General features: G+C 43.5%; 1 protein-coding gene across 1 annotated transcript; it reads right to left on the bottom strand.

The window, feature by feature from the left end:
• Positions 1-328: 328 nt before the first annotated feature.
• Positions 329-15202, bottom strand: CDC37 (cell division cycle 37, HSP90 cochaperone). Its single transcript, XM_053370594.1, has 8 exons — positions 15039-15202; positions 9119-9400; positions 7192-7297; positions 5383-5498; positions 4265-4387; positions 3581-3763; positions 2190-2261; positions 329-880 (listed from the first exon to the last, which is right to left on the bottom strand). Exons 1-8 carry the CDS (start codon positions 15138-15140, stop codon positions 728-730), a joined length of 1137 nt encoding a protein of 378 aa, XP_053226569.1. The 5' UTR covers positions 15141-15202; the 3' UTR covers positions 329-727.
• Positions 15203-16696: the final 1494 nt, after the last annotated feature.

The raw sequence follows: 16696 nt of genomic DNA, 5'->3' as shown, positions 1-16696 counted from the left end.
GATGAGCCCTAAATTTGCTGCCAAGCTTTTACTGACCCACACTGGAACTCAGGTGGTATACCACAAGCTGTCCATTAGTGAGTCACATCACTGTTCTATCTAGCCCCGTATTGCTTCATCTGACTGCCCAGCAGTTCTCGCCACGTTCCAGCCCTCCTACCCAAGATGCATTAGCTGGCGATGCCAGGGATCAAATCTTGCACCTTGCGCACCTTCATGTATTCCTATGCACCCCCGGCTGTTCCTGCAGTCAATCCTGATCTGGAACTAAACAACAACAAAATAATTGTTCGACTCCCAAGAGAAAAGACACACCGTGCTCACTGACTCCGTTCCACTCTCAGCTAGTTCCGTCTTTTTATTTGCTCAATAGCCTTTAACTGGTTGCCAAACAAAAAGATATAACAGCACATTTGTAGCTATGACACCAACTGGCATTACCACAAGACAGAGAAGGTGGACCTGCCAGGCCCCTATGAGCCCGCACGGTGTGGCAGACCCTCCCCTAAAATGGAACACAGGGCCTTCCGACAGTTTCCTTACAATTCTGCAGGGCTTACAGGGAGGGGCTTCTGATGTGGTGAAAGAGCAAGAGCTAGTCAGGAAGCAGCTCATATAATTCATGAAGTGTGTAAAAGCACATCATCGCTGAATAGTTTGGTGTAAAAGAAAGAAAGGAGAGAGGGTGACAGGAGAAGTCTGCTTTAAAGAAAACTGCGCCAAAGGTTCAAGGGCTTCCTTTGTCTTCTTCACAAGTCTCCTTCTTAAATTCCTCATAGACAACATCTGGCTTGTCATCCTTCTCTGCACCCTCTGCTGTTCGGGCATTTGGCACCCACAGGCCAGAACTGATGCAGCGCTGCATGTGGTATTTCGCTTCCTACAATGGGACACAAAACACATCCTGCTTAAGGGCCATATGCAGGTTACACTTTACATGACCTAACAACTCTAAGGAATTCTTATTCATTAGGCTTCTAAGCAATGGAAACTACTGATAAAACCTAAAGCTTTGAAAAATGCTTGGAAAACATTGTTGTTCTTTTTTAACTGGAGTCAAAGGTTCACAGTCTCTGAACTAGAGGAGTATCTGACCAATATGTGGCATTTAACCAAAACTACAATTCCCAGGAAGGCAACATTAACACTGTCTGCACAACTCCATCAGCAGATGTGCTAACATTACAAACCTGGAGAGATTTCTTGGAAAATAGATAAGCTCTTTAAAAACTTTTGCACTGAAAGTGAGTAAATACCAATTCCAAATTGAGCTAAGGGGAGCTCATCTATTACTAAGTTTGAATGTCTTTTATCCTAAAATGAAAGGTTAGAAAATAAAGCAAGACTGTGAACTTCAAGAATAGTTTTTAAGATTAAGTAGTTTAAACAAATCTGCAGCAGAGGCTGCTATAGCAAAGTATGCAAGAGGCATAAAGTCTCTTACCCTAAACTAGTGATGGCCAAACTTGGCCCTCTGGCTGTTTTTGGGACTACAACTCCCATCATCCCTAGCTAACAGGACCAGTGGTCAGAGATGATGGGAATTGTAGTCCCAAAACAGCCAGAGGGCCAAGTTTGGCCATCACTGCACTAAACCATAGGTCTTTACAGGCAAAAGGGAAGCTTCTGTTGGGATGTATCAATTTCTTATAGAAATGATGACAAAATTCCCTCAAGTGGCTCTATGCTTAAGGAAAATTTTGGTTAGAAAAAAGAAATTTGATTAGAAGGGGAGATTTCCCCCTGCAAGTCTGATTCCTAATGTAAAATATACAGGTGCTTATTTCAGTAGCTTATCAGGCTTGGAGCCAGCATGCAATGCTGAAATTTAAGCAGGGTACCAAACACAGCTAATGGGTCCAATAAGCTGTGTAGTGGAAGGTCAATAATGCTTATGGTACCTGTGTAGATTAGGGTGCTTCAGCATGCAATTGTATGTGCCAAATTTCCCAAAATGGGCTGCCACGAAAAATCACACAATTTACGGATTTGGAGGGCACAGAGGAAGTTTAATTATTGACTGTGGCAGATGTGAGCACGTCTTCAAGCCTTGCGTCAGAGGGGAGAGTAGTGGCAGAGAGTGCTCATACATGTTTGAATGTATAAATTAACATCTCCTATATCTATCTGGATACATAATCCCATAACTTGAAAGGAAGGAGTCTAATCCTAACTTTGAGAATACTCACAGCAGGTTCCATTTTGCTGATAGCATCCTGAAGCATCTGTACATCTTTCACATCAAAGCATTTCTGGAGCTCCTGGGAAGAAGAAATATGCATGTATATAGAGGGGAAGAGATGAAAGGACTGCAGAAATCTTGAGTTGTAGAAACAGTAAAGGTAAAGGGACCCCTGACAGTTAAGTCCAGTCGCGGACGACTCTGGAATTGTGGCACTCATCTCGCTATACAGGCCGAGGGAGCCGGTGTTTGTCTGCTCTGCAGACAGTTTTTCCAGGTCATGTGGCCAGCATGACTAAGCCACTTCTGGCACAACAAAACCCAACACCAGAGCAGTGCACGGAAATGCTGTTTACCTTCCTGCCGGAGTGGTACCTATTTATCTACTTGCACTTTGATGTGCTTTTGAACTGCTAGGTTGGCAGGAGCTGGGACGGAGCAACAGGAGCTCACCCCACTGTGGGGATTCGAACCGCCAACCTTTTGATCGGCAAGCCCAAGGCTCAGTGGTTTAGACCACAGCACCACCCGCATCCCAGTGTATAAACAGTACAGACTATCTAAAGCTCAGAGGCAGAGCACATGCTGTGCAAGCAGAAAGGCCTCCATTCAATTACAAATAAATTGGCTATTAATAAAGTAAACTCTCTAGAGTCACAGAAGTGTAGCATTGGAAGGAAACCTGAGGGTCATCTAGTTCAACCCACTGCAGTGAAGGAATGCTGACAAGCTTCTAGGAGCCACAGGTGAGACTGAAGTGCAGGGTGGGGATCAAAGTTGGACAAAGCACCTTGGAGGGAGGACGATGTGTCCCCTGCCAGGAGTACTACTCCTCCCCTAACACCCCAAGTTGCAGATAGATAAGAACAGAAATGGCTAGAACCCCTGGGCTAAGATAAGGTTAAAAACTGAATATAAGCTAGAGGTGGCTAACCCTACAGCCTGGGAGCCAGACCCTTTGCCCCAAACATTTTCTTCTGAGCTCAGAAGACACTGTTGATTTAGGTGGCAGCAGCAGCAGAGAAAAAAATATACAGGTAATCACAGCACCTTTGTTCAGCCAAGACCCTTGATAGGAATATAAATTGCCCCCTCCCCAGTCATCACACATCTCATAGGCTAAAAAAAGGTAATGAGGGAAGCCTCAGCTGATCTACACAGATCGGCTGAGGAGAGGCTGTGTGCTTGTGTGGGAAATGTTCTGCAGCCACGCTGTCTGCTTTCACACTCACCCCCACTCCTAAGGATAGGCCAAGAGTGAATGGACAAAAGCAAGTTAGCCACCATTCGCACATGCGTACACACACACACACACACACACACACACACACACAGAGGGAAGCAAAAGGGTTAACCTCATACAATCAATTTGTTCAGTTAGAAGCCTTAGTGACTCACGGGTGGGAGTGATTCATAAACCTCTACAGGATCAAGGCCACCAGGCCCCAGTCGTTTCTGGCGCTCTTCTTCTTCATACTCTTTCATGGCTCTCTCAATGCGTGCCTTAGCCCGGCCCCGCACTCGCTCTTTGAAGGCTTCCAGTTCATCATTAAAACCCTCCATGTACTGCTGGTCAGCAGTCTGTATGAAATTGGAAAAGGTGGCAGGGAAGAAAGGGGGGGAGGACATACATGAGAACACAGTACTGAGCAGATATCTTGCCCTTTAACAGGGGAGCAAATCAAACTTTACAAGATGTTACGCTTATCTTGTCCATAAAATGCCAACCAAAACCTAAATACATCACACTATTTGTTAAATACACTCAAGCCAGAACTCTGCTGAACTTCCAGAAGAAATGAGTTTTTAGAAGCATTACCCCCTCTGCAGAGACTTCAAAGGGGCCCAGTATAATCAATGATCAGCTGACTGGTAGTCACAGAGAACCTCTTTCAAGCTGTGTAGGTACTGATCAGCTAACTGACACCAATCAGCTTTCAATTTTCATATATTAATCATCTGATGTCATTATGACATCATGTGACTGACAGGTGAATGGTTCAACTCACCTGTCAAAGTTGGTCCAGGGGTGGGGGAGAGCCAAGATAAGGTTTTCCTCTATTACCTGGGCAATAGTCTCACCTTGATTTTAGCAAAGAACTGTCTGAAACAAGCTCTAGGGTCAACCTTCAGGCTCTTGGCCAGCTCTAGGATGAACTGCATCACTATGGTCTGATGAGCCACTTGTTCCATCAGGGCATGTTTCTGAGACAGGTGACAAAAGAACAGTTGCACTTTTAAAGACACACTCACACACCCCTTGTCAATATGTCATTTGAGCCTGGCCCAGCATGCAAATGATTACATTCAGAATGTCATTCAAAACTCACTCCCAATCCTCCCTCTCTCCATCTCAGCTTCAGGCTACCAAGGTTACAACCATAGGATACCAGATGGCCCAGAACCATGTCCATCAAGCATACAGAATTCTGCCTTCCTGGTCCCTTCATTTTCCCAGGATAGTATCTAGAATCAATGCTGTGGTTTTGTGTTTTTTTTTGTGCAAATACATGAGGCCATCTCTAAAATTGGAATTTTCTTCTGGGCATATAGCTGGCAGTGAGACAGCAGTGGCTGACTCAGCAAGACCTGGGCGCTACAGTACCAGACACAAAACAACACTTGAAATAATTCCACTGTCAGAGGAAATAAATCCTGCAGAGCAGGTTCAAGCAATCTGTTAAATGTGACAGAAGAACCACACTGGCTGCTTATGAGGTAGCCAGCCATCAAACTGCACAAAGTGACTGAAGCAGGTTCACGGAAAACTCTGCTATTAACTCCTAGTACTGAAGCAACTGCTAGATCTAAATACTTATTTGGAATCTTAATAATAAGACCTGAAATACAGGCAACCCCCATTTATGCATGTTCAATATGTGCGACTGCGCAAACGCACATCATGCCGAACCTGGAAGTGACCCTAAAACATCACAAAAAGGGGCATAACAGGGTGTTTGCAGGCTTTTTCAATGGTGTTTCAAATACATGTGATTTCACTTAAATGTGTGGTGCCTTTGAACATAACCCCAGTGTAAATGGGGATTGAATGTAAATACAGGCAGGAGGCCCTTAAGGGCTTGCCTTGCAGTCACCAAAGTTTCTCAAACACACTGTCCTCATTTGTTTTGAGTCATACACTGACAGTCCTCAGTCTTTTCCACTGCAGCTTCTGGAGAAACTACACCAGCTTTACTCACCTCTTCTACTTCCAGATCGATACACCAAATGACTAAATAATTGGCTGTCTCTTCACACACAAGATACGGGTTATCAGACAGATATTTCTGGCTGTCATCCCAGCGCCGCAGCATTCCTTTTGAAACAAGAAAATAGGAGCATAAAAATCAGATTTTAGGGGTGGGGGGTAATTTCCTAACCAGGCTTTTGGACTTTTAACACACAGATGACAGCACTGTAAAAAACTGCTAGCACTTTACAGTCATGTAACAGGAAACACATAAGCAGCAACTGGGGAAGCCAGAATAGTGATGAAGTTTGACTTGGGAGCATACATAATATTAAAGAAGTTAAATCCTTATGGTAACAAGATTATTAAAACAAAGAAAAAATTCCAATTGGTCAATTGGTACAAGGGCGAAGGATACTGGTTTCTAAAAGCTACTTTATATAACCTGAATTGATGTTCACGTAAGATGCACTGATGTTCATGTATGTTAATGCTATTTATTTTTAAATGATCAAGCAGAGCTGCTTTTATTTTCTTAAACACAGTATAAGAAACTTATTCCACACTAGTGCTAAAAAGGCTTGCCTTTTTGTGAACACAGTCCTCAATGTAAAATGGGATTGCTGGTCCTTGTTGCAATGGCAGGGTTCAGAAGCAGCAATAAGCCAGTCTAGAACTACAGCAGCAAGTCTGCCAAGTATTGGGCTCAAACGCTCCGCTCCTCTCACTTTATCAACTATAGCCACAAGGAGACTGGAAGCTTTTGCTTCTGGGTTTTCCTCCCCCCCCCCCACTACAGTTTCATACTGTATGGGGACCAGGAATTGCTCACTAAAGCATGGTTAAGACCTAAGAGACTCTGTTTTGTTTTGCACAGAACAAGCAATTTGTCATTGAAAAACAAAGCATATCTTCCAATATCCTAACGCTGGGCTGGAGATTAGGGTTACAGTTGGAGTTGGGGTTGGGTTAGGGTTAGGTTAAGTAAGCAACTCATGAAGTATTACATCTGCACATCCTCATTTTTCTAGATGCATTTCTCCAATGTATTATTTACAGAGTAGGCACTGGAAATTGGCAGTCCCCAATCCAACCAATGCTGCCAGCTGGACCAGGCAAGCTCCAGTTACCTTTAGTTGCAGCCTGACAGGATCAGGCACATGGTTATGTTGATTACCAGACCATTCCCTCTCCCAGAATAGGACCTAACCCAATTTTGTAACAGGGAAAAACAGATACCCATGTTCTCCTGATATAAGTAAACCAAAAGGGATTGGAGTAGAACATGAGTCAAGGTAGGGCACAGAACATATCAATCATCCTGTTATTCAGCTCTGGGTGACCAGACAGATTTCTACACAGTCTCCTAACTACAGTTTGAGCTATCTGATTTTGCTGAAGGGGGTCAAGAGCACCCTGGTTCCCTGCACATAGGGAAGACAGAGAGACCATACTGAGTACAACTACTCATTTCTGGTACTCATGACTACAGATTTCCTCTCTTCTGATCTTCTTTGAAAGAACTTTAAGCTAGAATTACAAGCCAGCCATACCAAGCCTACCTAACTACAAATGAATATCAATCAATACTTTATTGCGGTCCAAAGACCCATAAAACATAAACCATAAAACAATTTCAAAACTAGATACAGTTAAAATGACCAGACAGATGGTAGAACCAAGGCAGTCAAGCAAATGAATATCAGTCCACAAAGGCTATATCTGCAATTTGCCACACTGATCTCAAGTGCTCTTAGCCACAGAAAAAGAAGGTGTTTCACCCAAAGCACTCTCAGATCAGTGCAATGTTTTCTCTCACCAAAGTGTTTAATTTGCTTCTCATACTTCTCCACATATGTTTTGTGCTTTTTCTCTTTCTGTTCTTCTGACTCCTCGTCCTGCTCCGCCTTGACATTGAAGACACTCTACAACAACAAAGGAAGCATGGTTAGAATCACTTTTGCTACCACAGTGCAGTCAAGTTTGGCCAAACCAACAAAGGGTGACCAGGATAGTCCTAGGCGGAATACAGTAAGAAAAGGAAAATACCGGCTAAAGAATGAAGAGATGAAGCAGCTTCAAAAGGATCAAGTGCAACCGAACAGATAAAACAATCCAGAAAACCCAGGATGAACAACCTGCAGCTCTGCAGAGGTTGTTGCACTACAACTCAGATCATCCCTGACTATGTGGTCGGTGGGGAAGGGGGAGTTGGAGTGTAACATGATCTGGAACGTGACAGGCTTCCCATCACTGCTGTAAAATATTTGGCAGCCTTGGAATTAATTTAGTCATCTTTTTTTCTTTTTTAAACATTTTATTGAAAGAAATCATCAATACAATAAAAATCAAATAAATTAAAAAGCAGCACAGTATATTCAAGTGAGACTTAATATTAAGTTGGTAAAGTACTTAAGACCATTAGGAAAGATGAATTTCACATTTTATTGTGGAGATGAGTCCTATGTGTTTATTTTTTGTATATAAGATAATTTTTCAGGGTCCTCCAAGTCTTTGGCAACACATAATTTATGAATTCTTTTTTCAGCTAATGCAAAACTCCACATATTTTTATACCAAAACAAACACCACAAATCCAGCAAGGTTTTCCATTTCTGGGCAACTGAGGTTCTAGGCAACTCTGACTCTATGTCAAGAGTTCTCGAGAGCTGAAACTATTCAAATGATCATCCCACAGATCTAGTAAACAAAACTGTGCTGAAGTTGGAATGGAATGTCAGAGTATTTTGGTCTTGGCAAACTTAACTAAAACTGATTCCATTGCCCTTGAAGATGAGTCACTCAACTCATAATACTCTGAGCTTAACAAATGGGTTTAAGGGAGTCTTTCTGAGGCTTTCATTTCTTCATCCCAGAATATTTCTAAGGCTTGATTCCCATTCTTGCTTCCCTCAGTTCAGTACTCAGGAAATAAAACCAGTGTTTGGTATGCTATCCTAAAACCTAATTGTTAGCAACTGCATTTTTTATTTTACAGATATAATTGCTGTAAAAACTGCTTTGATTTTTAAAATTAAATTGTGGCATACAAGTATTTTTAAAAATTTGTAGAGTTTACTTTTCATCGACAAGAGAGACAAACAACAATCCTTGCTAAAAATTTTGATCCCTTCAGAAGCCTTATTATCAAGCCCCCAAAAAAGTTATTTGCCTGCAAAATGTTTTACTTACTTATTTATCACTGATAAGAGTAAATGAGTATGAGGAAAAAGCAAGAGACAACATACACAATAAGCCATAAATAAATGTAGCATATCACTCTCGGTAATTAGAAAACAGACACTAATGCACAGCAAACACCCAAGTGAAAAAGCAATTATTGAGCCGGCGCTTAAAGCTCTTAATAGTCAGTGCCAGGCGCAACTCAGAAGGAGTTTCATAACTGGAATGCTAACACTGAGAAGACCCTCCAGTGAGTTGCTGCCTGGAATATTTTAGGTGGCTGTAGCACTACCAGAAGGTCCTCTGCCACAGGTCTTAACAATGCATGGGCATGTGGACATGGGAGAAAGCACTCCTTCAAGTAACTGGATCCCAATTTATATAGGCCAGGGCACTGAACTAGATTTTTAATTTTCTTTCATAAAGTTTTTCTGATATATGTAAAAAGTCATCCAAGGCCCAGATATGTGCAATTCACATAATTTAGTTTAAGGCCAGACACTGAGTCTTCCCGGTAGCAAATGAGTGCATATCAATCAAAGCTGCATAGCAATTAGACCCACCTTACTGAAGCCATCTCTGCTGAGTGTGTCCACATTCCAAGGCATGTTCTTTTCCTTCTTCCTGAGATCGTCCGCCTTCTCTTCCCAACTCTTCTCTTCTTTCTTGAGTTGCTGTGCCTCAGCCTGCAGCCTTTGCAGCTCACTTTTGGTGCTATCTACGTTGGCCAATTCAAGCTCTTTTATCTTCTTCTGACACTCAGCTAGTTTCCGCTTGCAGTCCCGACACCCTTTGTCCACCTCTTCTTTCTCCTTGTGGAACTGTTCCATTCTCTCGACTCGGGCCTGGAAAACGGGTTGTATTCAGTCAGTATAGTCCAAGTGACTACAGCCTCTTTATTACTTCAAGCTAATACTGGGACACTTCCAACCCAGAATGAGGTACACCAAGTTACCTGTATGAAATATAGCCATCTGGCACCTTCTGTCACAAAAAGGTTAGTTCACTTCTAGTTTAGAGTAGAGCTGTCAGCTGAGACCAGGACTTCACACACACACATACACACAACCTCCAGTTGACAGAGAAATGTGGGACAAAGTCCCCTGCCCCCAGCTGGTGGACATCTGATGTATTCATCTTTTTAAAAATGAATAAAATCCTAGCTGTTTTCTCCTCCCAGCCAGGCAATATTAAGCTCCTGGCAGAAGCTCAAGTTGAAGAACAAGAGCTAAAGGGCTCTAACCCTTTGACTCATAGCCTGTAGCCTGCAGCCCAAGGAGCAACTTTCCACTTCCACCACATGGAGACTAACTAGCAAGCATGTGTGAGGTCACCAGAAGGCATCAGGGAAAATTGCTACTGAAGGCCCCCATGGGTTATCCTGAAGTCAGGAAAAAGCAAAAATATAATCTTTCTTATTCTAAGCTTCTAGGGGTCTGTACTTGGCTAGAAAGCCTGGTGCAGGGTACTGGACTGTTTCTTTTTATGGCAACTATTAACATTGTATTTATAATTTTATTTTATTTTAGTTTTTAAAAAAAGTTATTTAGCAGTTATTACACAGATTGGATGGTTAGAACAGAGTGGTGGTGAAAGTAGCCTTAACTCTTCTGGCTGCGTTAAGCTTTGTTCTGTCAGAGAAAGCTTTTCAGCCTACCAGACAGAACAAGCCCCCTCTCCTTGTTCAAGGAGTCTGCCTGATACATACACCCAGCAAATTTAAGGTCTTAGGAGAGGGGGAGTGTGTGTGTGAAAGTTGTGCTGCACAAGCAGAAGACCTTGTGCAAGACTTCCACTGACGGGTCTTGCTAGGTGGATCCCACCCTTAATATTTATCAATGTCAGTTCAGGCTTCCAGCCTCAAAGAATGAGGGATATAAAAAGGTTGATGAGAGCATATTTTCATCCTTGTGACAAGGCTTTCTTCTGGCCCTCCTATGTTGGAATTTTACTATTTTATATATTTATATTTTTGCTTGCCAATTTGTTGGGATTTTATTGTACTAATAAACAACTCTCTCACACAAACCTTTACATGTGCAGAAAGGGAGTGCATGTATACCACACAAAGACAGCAGCTCCGCACATGAATACCTCCTACCTACAAACATCTTTCTGCTCCTGCATACACAGCAGCGTGGGTGAGTGGAATGGCTGCTTTGGTGGTCACTAAGAGTTTGGGAACCCAGGAAAGAAGGCTGGCAATGTTTTCTAGGCAAAGCTTTCCTGGCAGAAATCTGGTATCGCAAGTCAAAATATTCAGCAACCAGTAGGAGAATACTTCAAATTCCAAGTACACCCTGCTACTCTGACCTTGAAGTCATCATACTTCAATAGCAACTACAATACTTCAAAAGGGAGTACATCCAAAATGAGATTGCTGAACTAGAATTTATCAGCAAAGCTGAATAGCGCAATTCAGATTCCTGGCTTGTCTTTCACACTATAGAAAATAGCAGTCTCACTTCAGGAGTTAAGACTAACAGAACAATAATATTACAATGTCTTTACTCCACATATTGTGAATGGATCACTCATTCTTATCTTGCATAAATTTGGACTCCATATAATAGAATTACAGACTTACTGCTGCTACCTTTTGCAGTGTACTCATGTGTGTTTATCTCCATATCTGTCAACTGAGGACACTTCACACAACATATAATGGGCTTAATGGAAACATATGCCACAAATAAATCTGCTAGTCTTCAAGCTTCAAAGGCAAAAAGCTCTGCCAACATTTTATACACACTTTCTAGTTTCTAAACACAGCAAGTTAAAATAGCAATGATCAAGCAGAGTTTTCAAGGCAACATTGTGTTATTTGACAAATTCCTCTAGCCTCTGCAAGGGAATGGGGACCAGTAGTCCTAACAGGGAGCTCAGGCAGAACAAAGCCATTACAAATGTAAGAAGCGTTACAACTAAAGTGGGCATATAAAATGTAAACATAGGACCAGCATAAGACAATTCTTCCTTCAAAAGGATAGCCATCACATACTATGCAATTTCAAGACCATTACTCTTATTGGCAACCTCTCCTTGATTTGTCCTTCCATCAAGCTCATGCTTGCAAGCTTTAGACAGAGGCTCCTGTGTGCAGCAAAAGATATGCCTAGTAGGATTAATCCCCCAGCCTATATGGAAGGAGGTCAGAAGAGATGATCATCTCCTCTGATCTCACACACTGTGAAGTGTAAGCTGGGATCTAGACATTTTTGGCATTATGCTGCCTTTACACTCTTGCCATTTTAACTTGCTGTGCCTGCTCCTTGGAAACTGACAAGACACACATTAAACTTATTACAGGCAGGGCTGTGTGTCTTCTGAACCTACATAAGGTGAGGCTAGAAACTAAAACAAAGTTAGAGCTGCTGAGAAAACCAAGCATAATTTTTTTGCATTTATGGGTTTTATTCCTGGGCATCATATGCATTCATTCCCACATGGAAAACACTAATCTTATTAAACATTTGGGCAGTTGCAAACTATGGTTTTTCAATTCGTTATTTGGCTACAAACCAATCTTGTTCATAAAGAAAAAACGCAAAAAGATTTTAGTGTTTTCTTACAAGTGAGTTGTTGTTTTTTTACCTCTTAGGTGTTTGAGAGTTGGGAAAACATATATATCATATCACACTACTGTTTTGGGGTGGTCTCCAAGTTCCAGTCTGTGTACTGTACTACTTTTACTAGTGTCAGAAACAACACAATTCAAAATGTAGTGAACAACATATAGTACTTTGGCATTGCCTACACATTTTGGCCCTTACACAGCTGAACCACCTGTGAAGGATACATACCTCCAGGAGTGAAGGCTTTTATATGTGGTCCCATCTATAAATACAGACAGAAAGGAGGCTTTTTTGTAAGTTGCTATGGGCTGCCTGTGGCAAAAAAGCCACCAATAAATTTAACGGTAATAAATAGGCATTGTTATTATTATTTCTTAAATTTCTATACTGCCCTTCATCTGAGGATCACAAGGCAGTTTACAATATAAAAACACAAAAATAAATATCATAGATTACCCATTTCTTCTGACATATTGGTTTATTTTGGCATAAATATGAGGGGGTGTGGAACACCTAAAGAACTTTTAGCTAACTAAATGGTTGAAAAAACAGGCGCTTAACATTTAAATTCATTCAAGGTGCCTTCCTGAGATAGCTTTTATCTTTTAAAACTTTAAGTCGCTCATCATTTAAACCTGTATTAAACGTTGCTTTTCTCCCTCCTGTCACAGTACAAAAGCAGAAGCAAAGCAGGATCCGGAAAAAAGTGTGCTATTAGTCGAAAGCCCAAACCGAAAGCCACCATCAATATTTATACAATGTATTTAATATATACGTGTATGTGGTATTTTATTGAGGCAGGCAGCCTCTGCCCGCAAGGAGCTTGCAATCTGAAACTCTGGTTCAGGGGCAGGGCCAGATTTAGGTTTGATGAGCCCCTAAGCTACTGAAGGTAATAGGGCCCTTTATATGTCCAGCTGTCCTTTGTCAACAACAAATTGTGGCTGGTTTTTGTGTTGAATATATGCTATATGGTAATTAATGGACATAATAGCTATCTAAAGCCATTTGCACATGCAGAATGTAAGGTAAAGGTAAAGGTACCCCTGCCCGTACGGGCCAGTCGTGTCCGACTCTAGGGTTGTGTGCCCATCTCACTTAAGAGGCCGGGGTCCAGCGCTGTCCGGAGACACTTCCGGGTCACGTGGCCAGCATGACGAAGCTGCTCTGGCGAGCCAGCACCAGCGCAGCACACAGAAATGCCGTTTACCTTCCCGCTATAAAGCGGTACCTATTTATCTACTTGCACTTAAGGGTGCTTTCGAACTGCTAGGTGGGCAGGAGCTGGGACCAAAAGACGGGAGCTCACCCCGCCGCAGGGATTCGAACCGCCGACCATGCGATCGGCAAGCCCTAGGCACTGAGGTTTTACCCACAGCGCCACCTGCATCCGCATAATGTAGGCACCCTTTATACAGAAATGAGCAAACCAGTGATATTTAGGGAGCAGGCTAGCAGGCGGGGCCCATTATTTACATCATAGGAGCCTACACAACACAAAACACTGTTGCTGTATGTAGGTTTTATTTTATTTTTTATCTTTTATTTTGGAAATGTACATCCAGTTTCCCCCCTTTAATAGCTTGTTTAGCTTATAGGGGAGAGACTCCATCAGGCAAGGCCTCCTTCCACCTGCTTTGCTCCACCCTCTGCTTCTCAATGTGTATTGTACTGTTTTATGTACTGTGGCTTGCCGTTGTTTTATTGATTATAGTTTAGATTATACTGTAACCGTTGAGTGGATTTCTGTTTAACTTTTATATGTTGATATTATTATTTTATACTATTCTAATGATTGTTGAATGTTACTTTTTTGATGGAGGTTGCCTATTTTAAAGTTATGTTTTATTATCACATTTTTGTATTGCATTAGATTGTTACAAGATGTACATTTTTTGTTTCTTCAGCTTGTAAACCGCCTTGAGTATTGGAAGATAAAAAGGCGGTATACAAATTAAAAATGATGAATGATGATACAGTGGTACCCCGGGTTAAGAACTTAATTCGTTCTGGAGGTTCGTTCTTAACCTGAAACTGTTCTTAACCTGAGGTACCACTTTAGCTAATGGGGCCTCCTGCTGTTGCCACTGCGCAATTTCTGTTCTCATCCTGAAACAAAGTTCTTAACCAGAGGTACTATTTCTGGGTTAGCGGAGTCTGTAACTTGAAGCGTCTATAACCCGAGGTACCACTGTATGTCCAGCTGTCCTTTGTCAACAACAAATTGTGGCTGGTTTTTGTGTTGAATATATGCTATATGGTAATTGATGGACGTAATAGATACCTAAAGCCATGTGCACATGCAGAATGTAGGCACCCTATATATAGAAAGAAGCAAACCAGTGATATTTTAGGGAGCAGGCGGGGCCCATTACTTACATCATAGGAGCCTACACAACACAAAACACTGTTGCTGTATCTAGGTTTTATTTTATTTGTTTTTTATCTAATATTTTGGAAATGTACATCCAGGGTTTTTTCCCTTTAAGTTTTTTGGGGGGCCCCCAAGAGAGCGGGGCCCTCAGCTATAGCTTGTTTAGCTGATACGTAAATCCGGCACTACTCAGGGGTAGAAGCGAAGGGAGGAGCATAACGGGAAAGGGGCGCGTCCCGTTCAGCCGCGCGCGCTCAAGAAGGTCCAGGCCTTAGAGGGGTCGCGTAGAGAAGGCTCGCCGGAGAAAGGGGTCGGGGTGGCGGCGGGCGTGTTTCGAGAGCGTCGCCCGCAAAGGCTGCGGCGGAGAGGGCGGGGCGGGGGGAGCCTGAAGGAGACGGAGGAGGGGGAGCAGGGCGGCCTTTCCGAAAGCGGAGGGAAGACACTCCGCCGGCGCAGGAGCCTGGCCTGAAGGGAAGCTGCTGCACCTGAGGAGCTTCTGCAGGCGGGGCGGGGCGGGCTCCCTCTCCCCCTCACCTGGTGCCGCCATCGGAAGAGGCTGGGCGTGTCGATGTTGGGGTGAGTCTCGTCCTCATCGTCGGACACCTCGATGTGGTCCCAGACGCTGTAGTCCACCATGGCCTCCCTCCTGCCGGCGTTGCTGCCTCCACTGCTGCTGCCTCCTTCGGCTTCCGGTACTTCCGCTTCCGCTTCGACGTCACTTCCGGAATCTCGGCGCACGCGCGCGAAAACCTCGCGCCGCGCCGTTACTTTCTCCCACCCATCGGGGGCGCGTGCGCCGACCGCTTTCTCGCCTCCGCGGCGCCGCCGGGAAGATAGAGAGATACGAAGCAAAGGCAAGAGGTGCTCCACTCTGCCGGCACTCGCGCGTCTCCAGGCCTGTTTTTGAAAATGCCCAGGTGACGCCTCTTTCCCCGGGAAGTGCCTCTTCGGCAGCCTGGGCTGTGGCCGAAGGGCTCCTCGGGCGGCCTGGCGGCTGCACATGGACATAGCCCGGTTCATAGCGGTCAAGCGTCCCTTATTTGGAGCGACCCTCCCTTATTCCAGCGCCATGTCCCGCTGCTGTCCCTTATTGATGGATGTCCCTATAAAATAAATAAGTAAATAATAGGTGCTTTATAAATTGCCTATACTGAGCAAACAGAACGAGGGGGAGAGACGTGTAACCCAGAAGCAGCAAAAGTCACAGCGCCTGCAACATTTCCGTGCCATAAGTGATGGTACAATGTCAATTAATACACCACTGCAAAATTAAGTGAGTCCCAGAACCGTCTCCATTTTAGTAGTAGTAGTAGTAGTAATAATAATAATAATAATAATAATAATAATAATAATAAATTTATTATTTATACCCCACCCATCTGGCTGGGCTTCCCCAGCCACTCTGGGCGGCTTCCAAAAAAAAATTAAAATACTGTACTACATCAAACATTAAAAGCCTCACTAAACAGGGCCGCCTTCAGATGTCTTCTAAAAGTCTGGTAGCTGTTGTTCTCTTTGACATCTGGTGGGAGGGCATTCCACAGGGAGGGCGCCACTACTGAGAAGGCCCTCTGCCTGGTTCCCTGTAACTTGGCTTCTCGCAGTGAGGGAACCGCCAGAAGGACCTCGGTGCTGGACCTCAGTGTCCGGGTAGAACGATGGGGGTGGAGACGCTCCTTCAGATATGCTGGACCGAGGCCGTTTAGGGCTTTAAAGGTCAGCACCAACACTTTGAATTGTGCTCGGAAATGTATTGGGAGCCAATGTAGGTCTTTCAAGACCGGTGTTATATGATCTCGACGGCCGCTTCCAGTCACCAGTCTAGCTGCTGCATTCTGGATTAGATTTTAGCAATTCAACCTGCTAGCTGGCAGTCAAGATGCCTTGCTTTGAGCGCTATGAATTTCTGAGCAAGCCATTCTCATCTTTCCGTTCCTCTCTGTCGTGCACAAACACACACACAAGGTGACCTGGATTGCTGCGGCTTCAAAAGTTGTTAATTCACACAAAAGTGTCGGTGGTGGTGGTGGGGAAGAGGCACATTCTCTCTCCTACTGGCCATAGCTGGCAAGTGTCCCTTATTTGAAGGGACAGTCCCTTATTCCAGCGCCATGTCCCTCTGCTCTCCCTTATTGATGGATGTCCCTTAAATGATGTCCCTTAAATTTCCAAGGAAGCATCTCCTCTCCCTC

This window comes from Podarcis raffonei, chromosome 17 (genome assembly GCF_027172205.1).
Source record: "Podarcis raffonei isolate rPodRaf1 chromosome 17, rPodRaf1.pri, whole genome shotgun sequence".
Lineage (NCBI taxonomy): Eukaryota > Metazoa > Chordata > Lepidosauria > Squamata > Lacertidae > Podarcis > Podarcis raffonei.
Note: the sequence above shows the minus strand (reverse complement) of the source record. Positions and strands in the feature narration are given on the sequence as shown.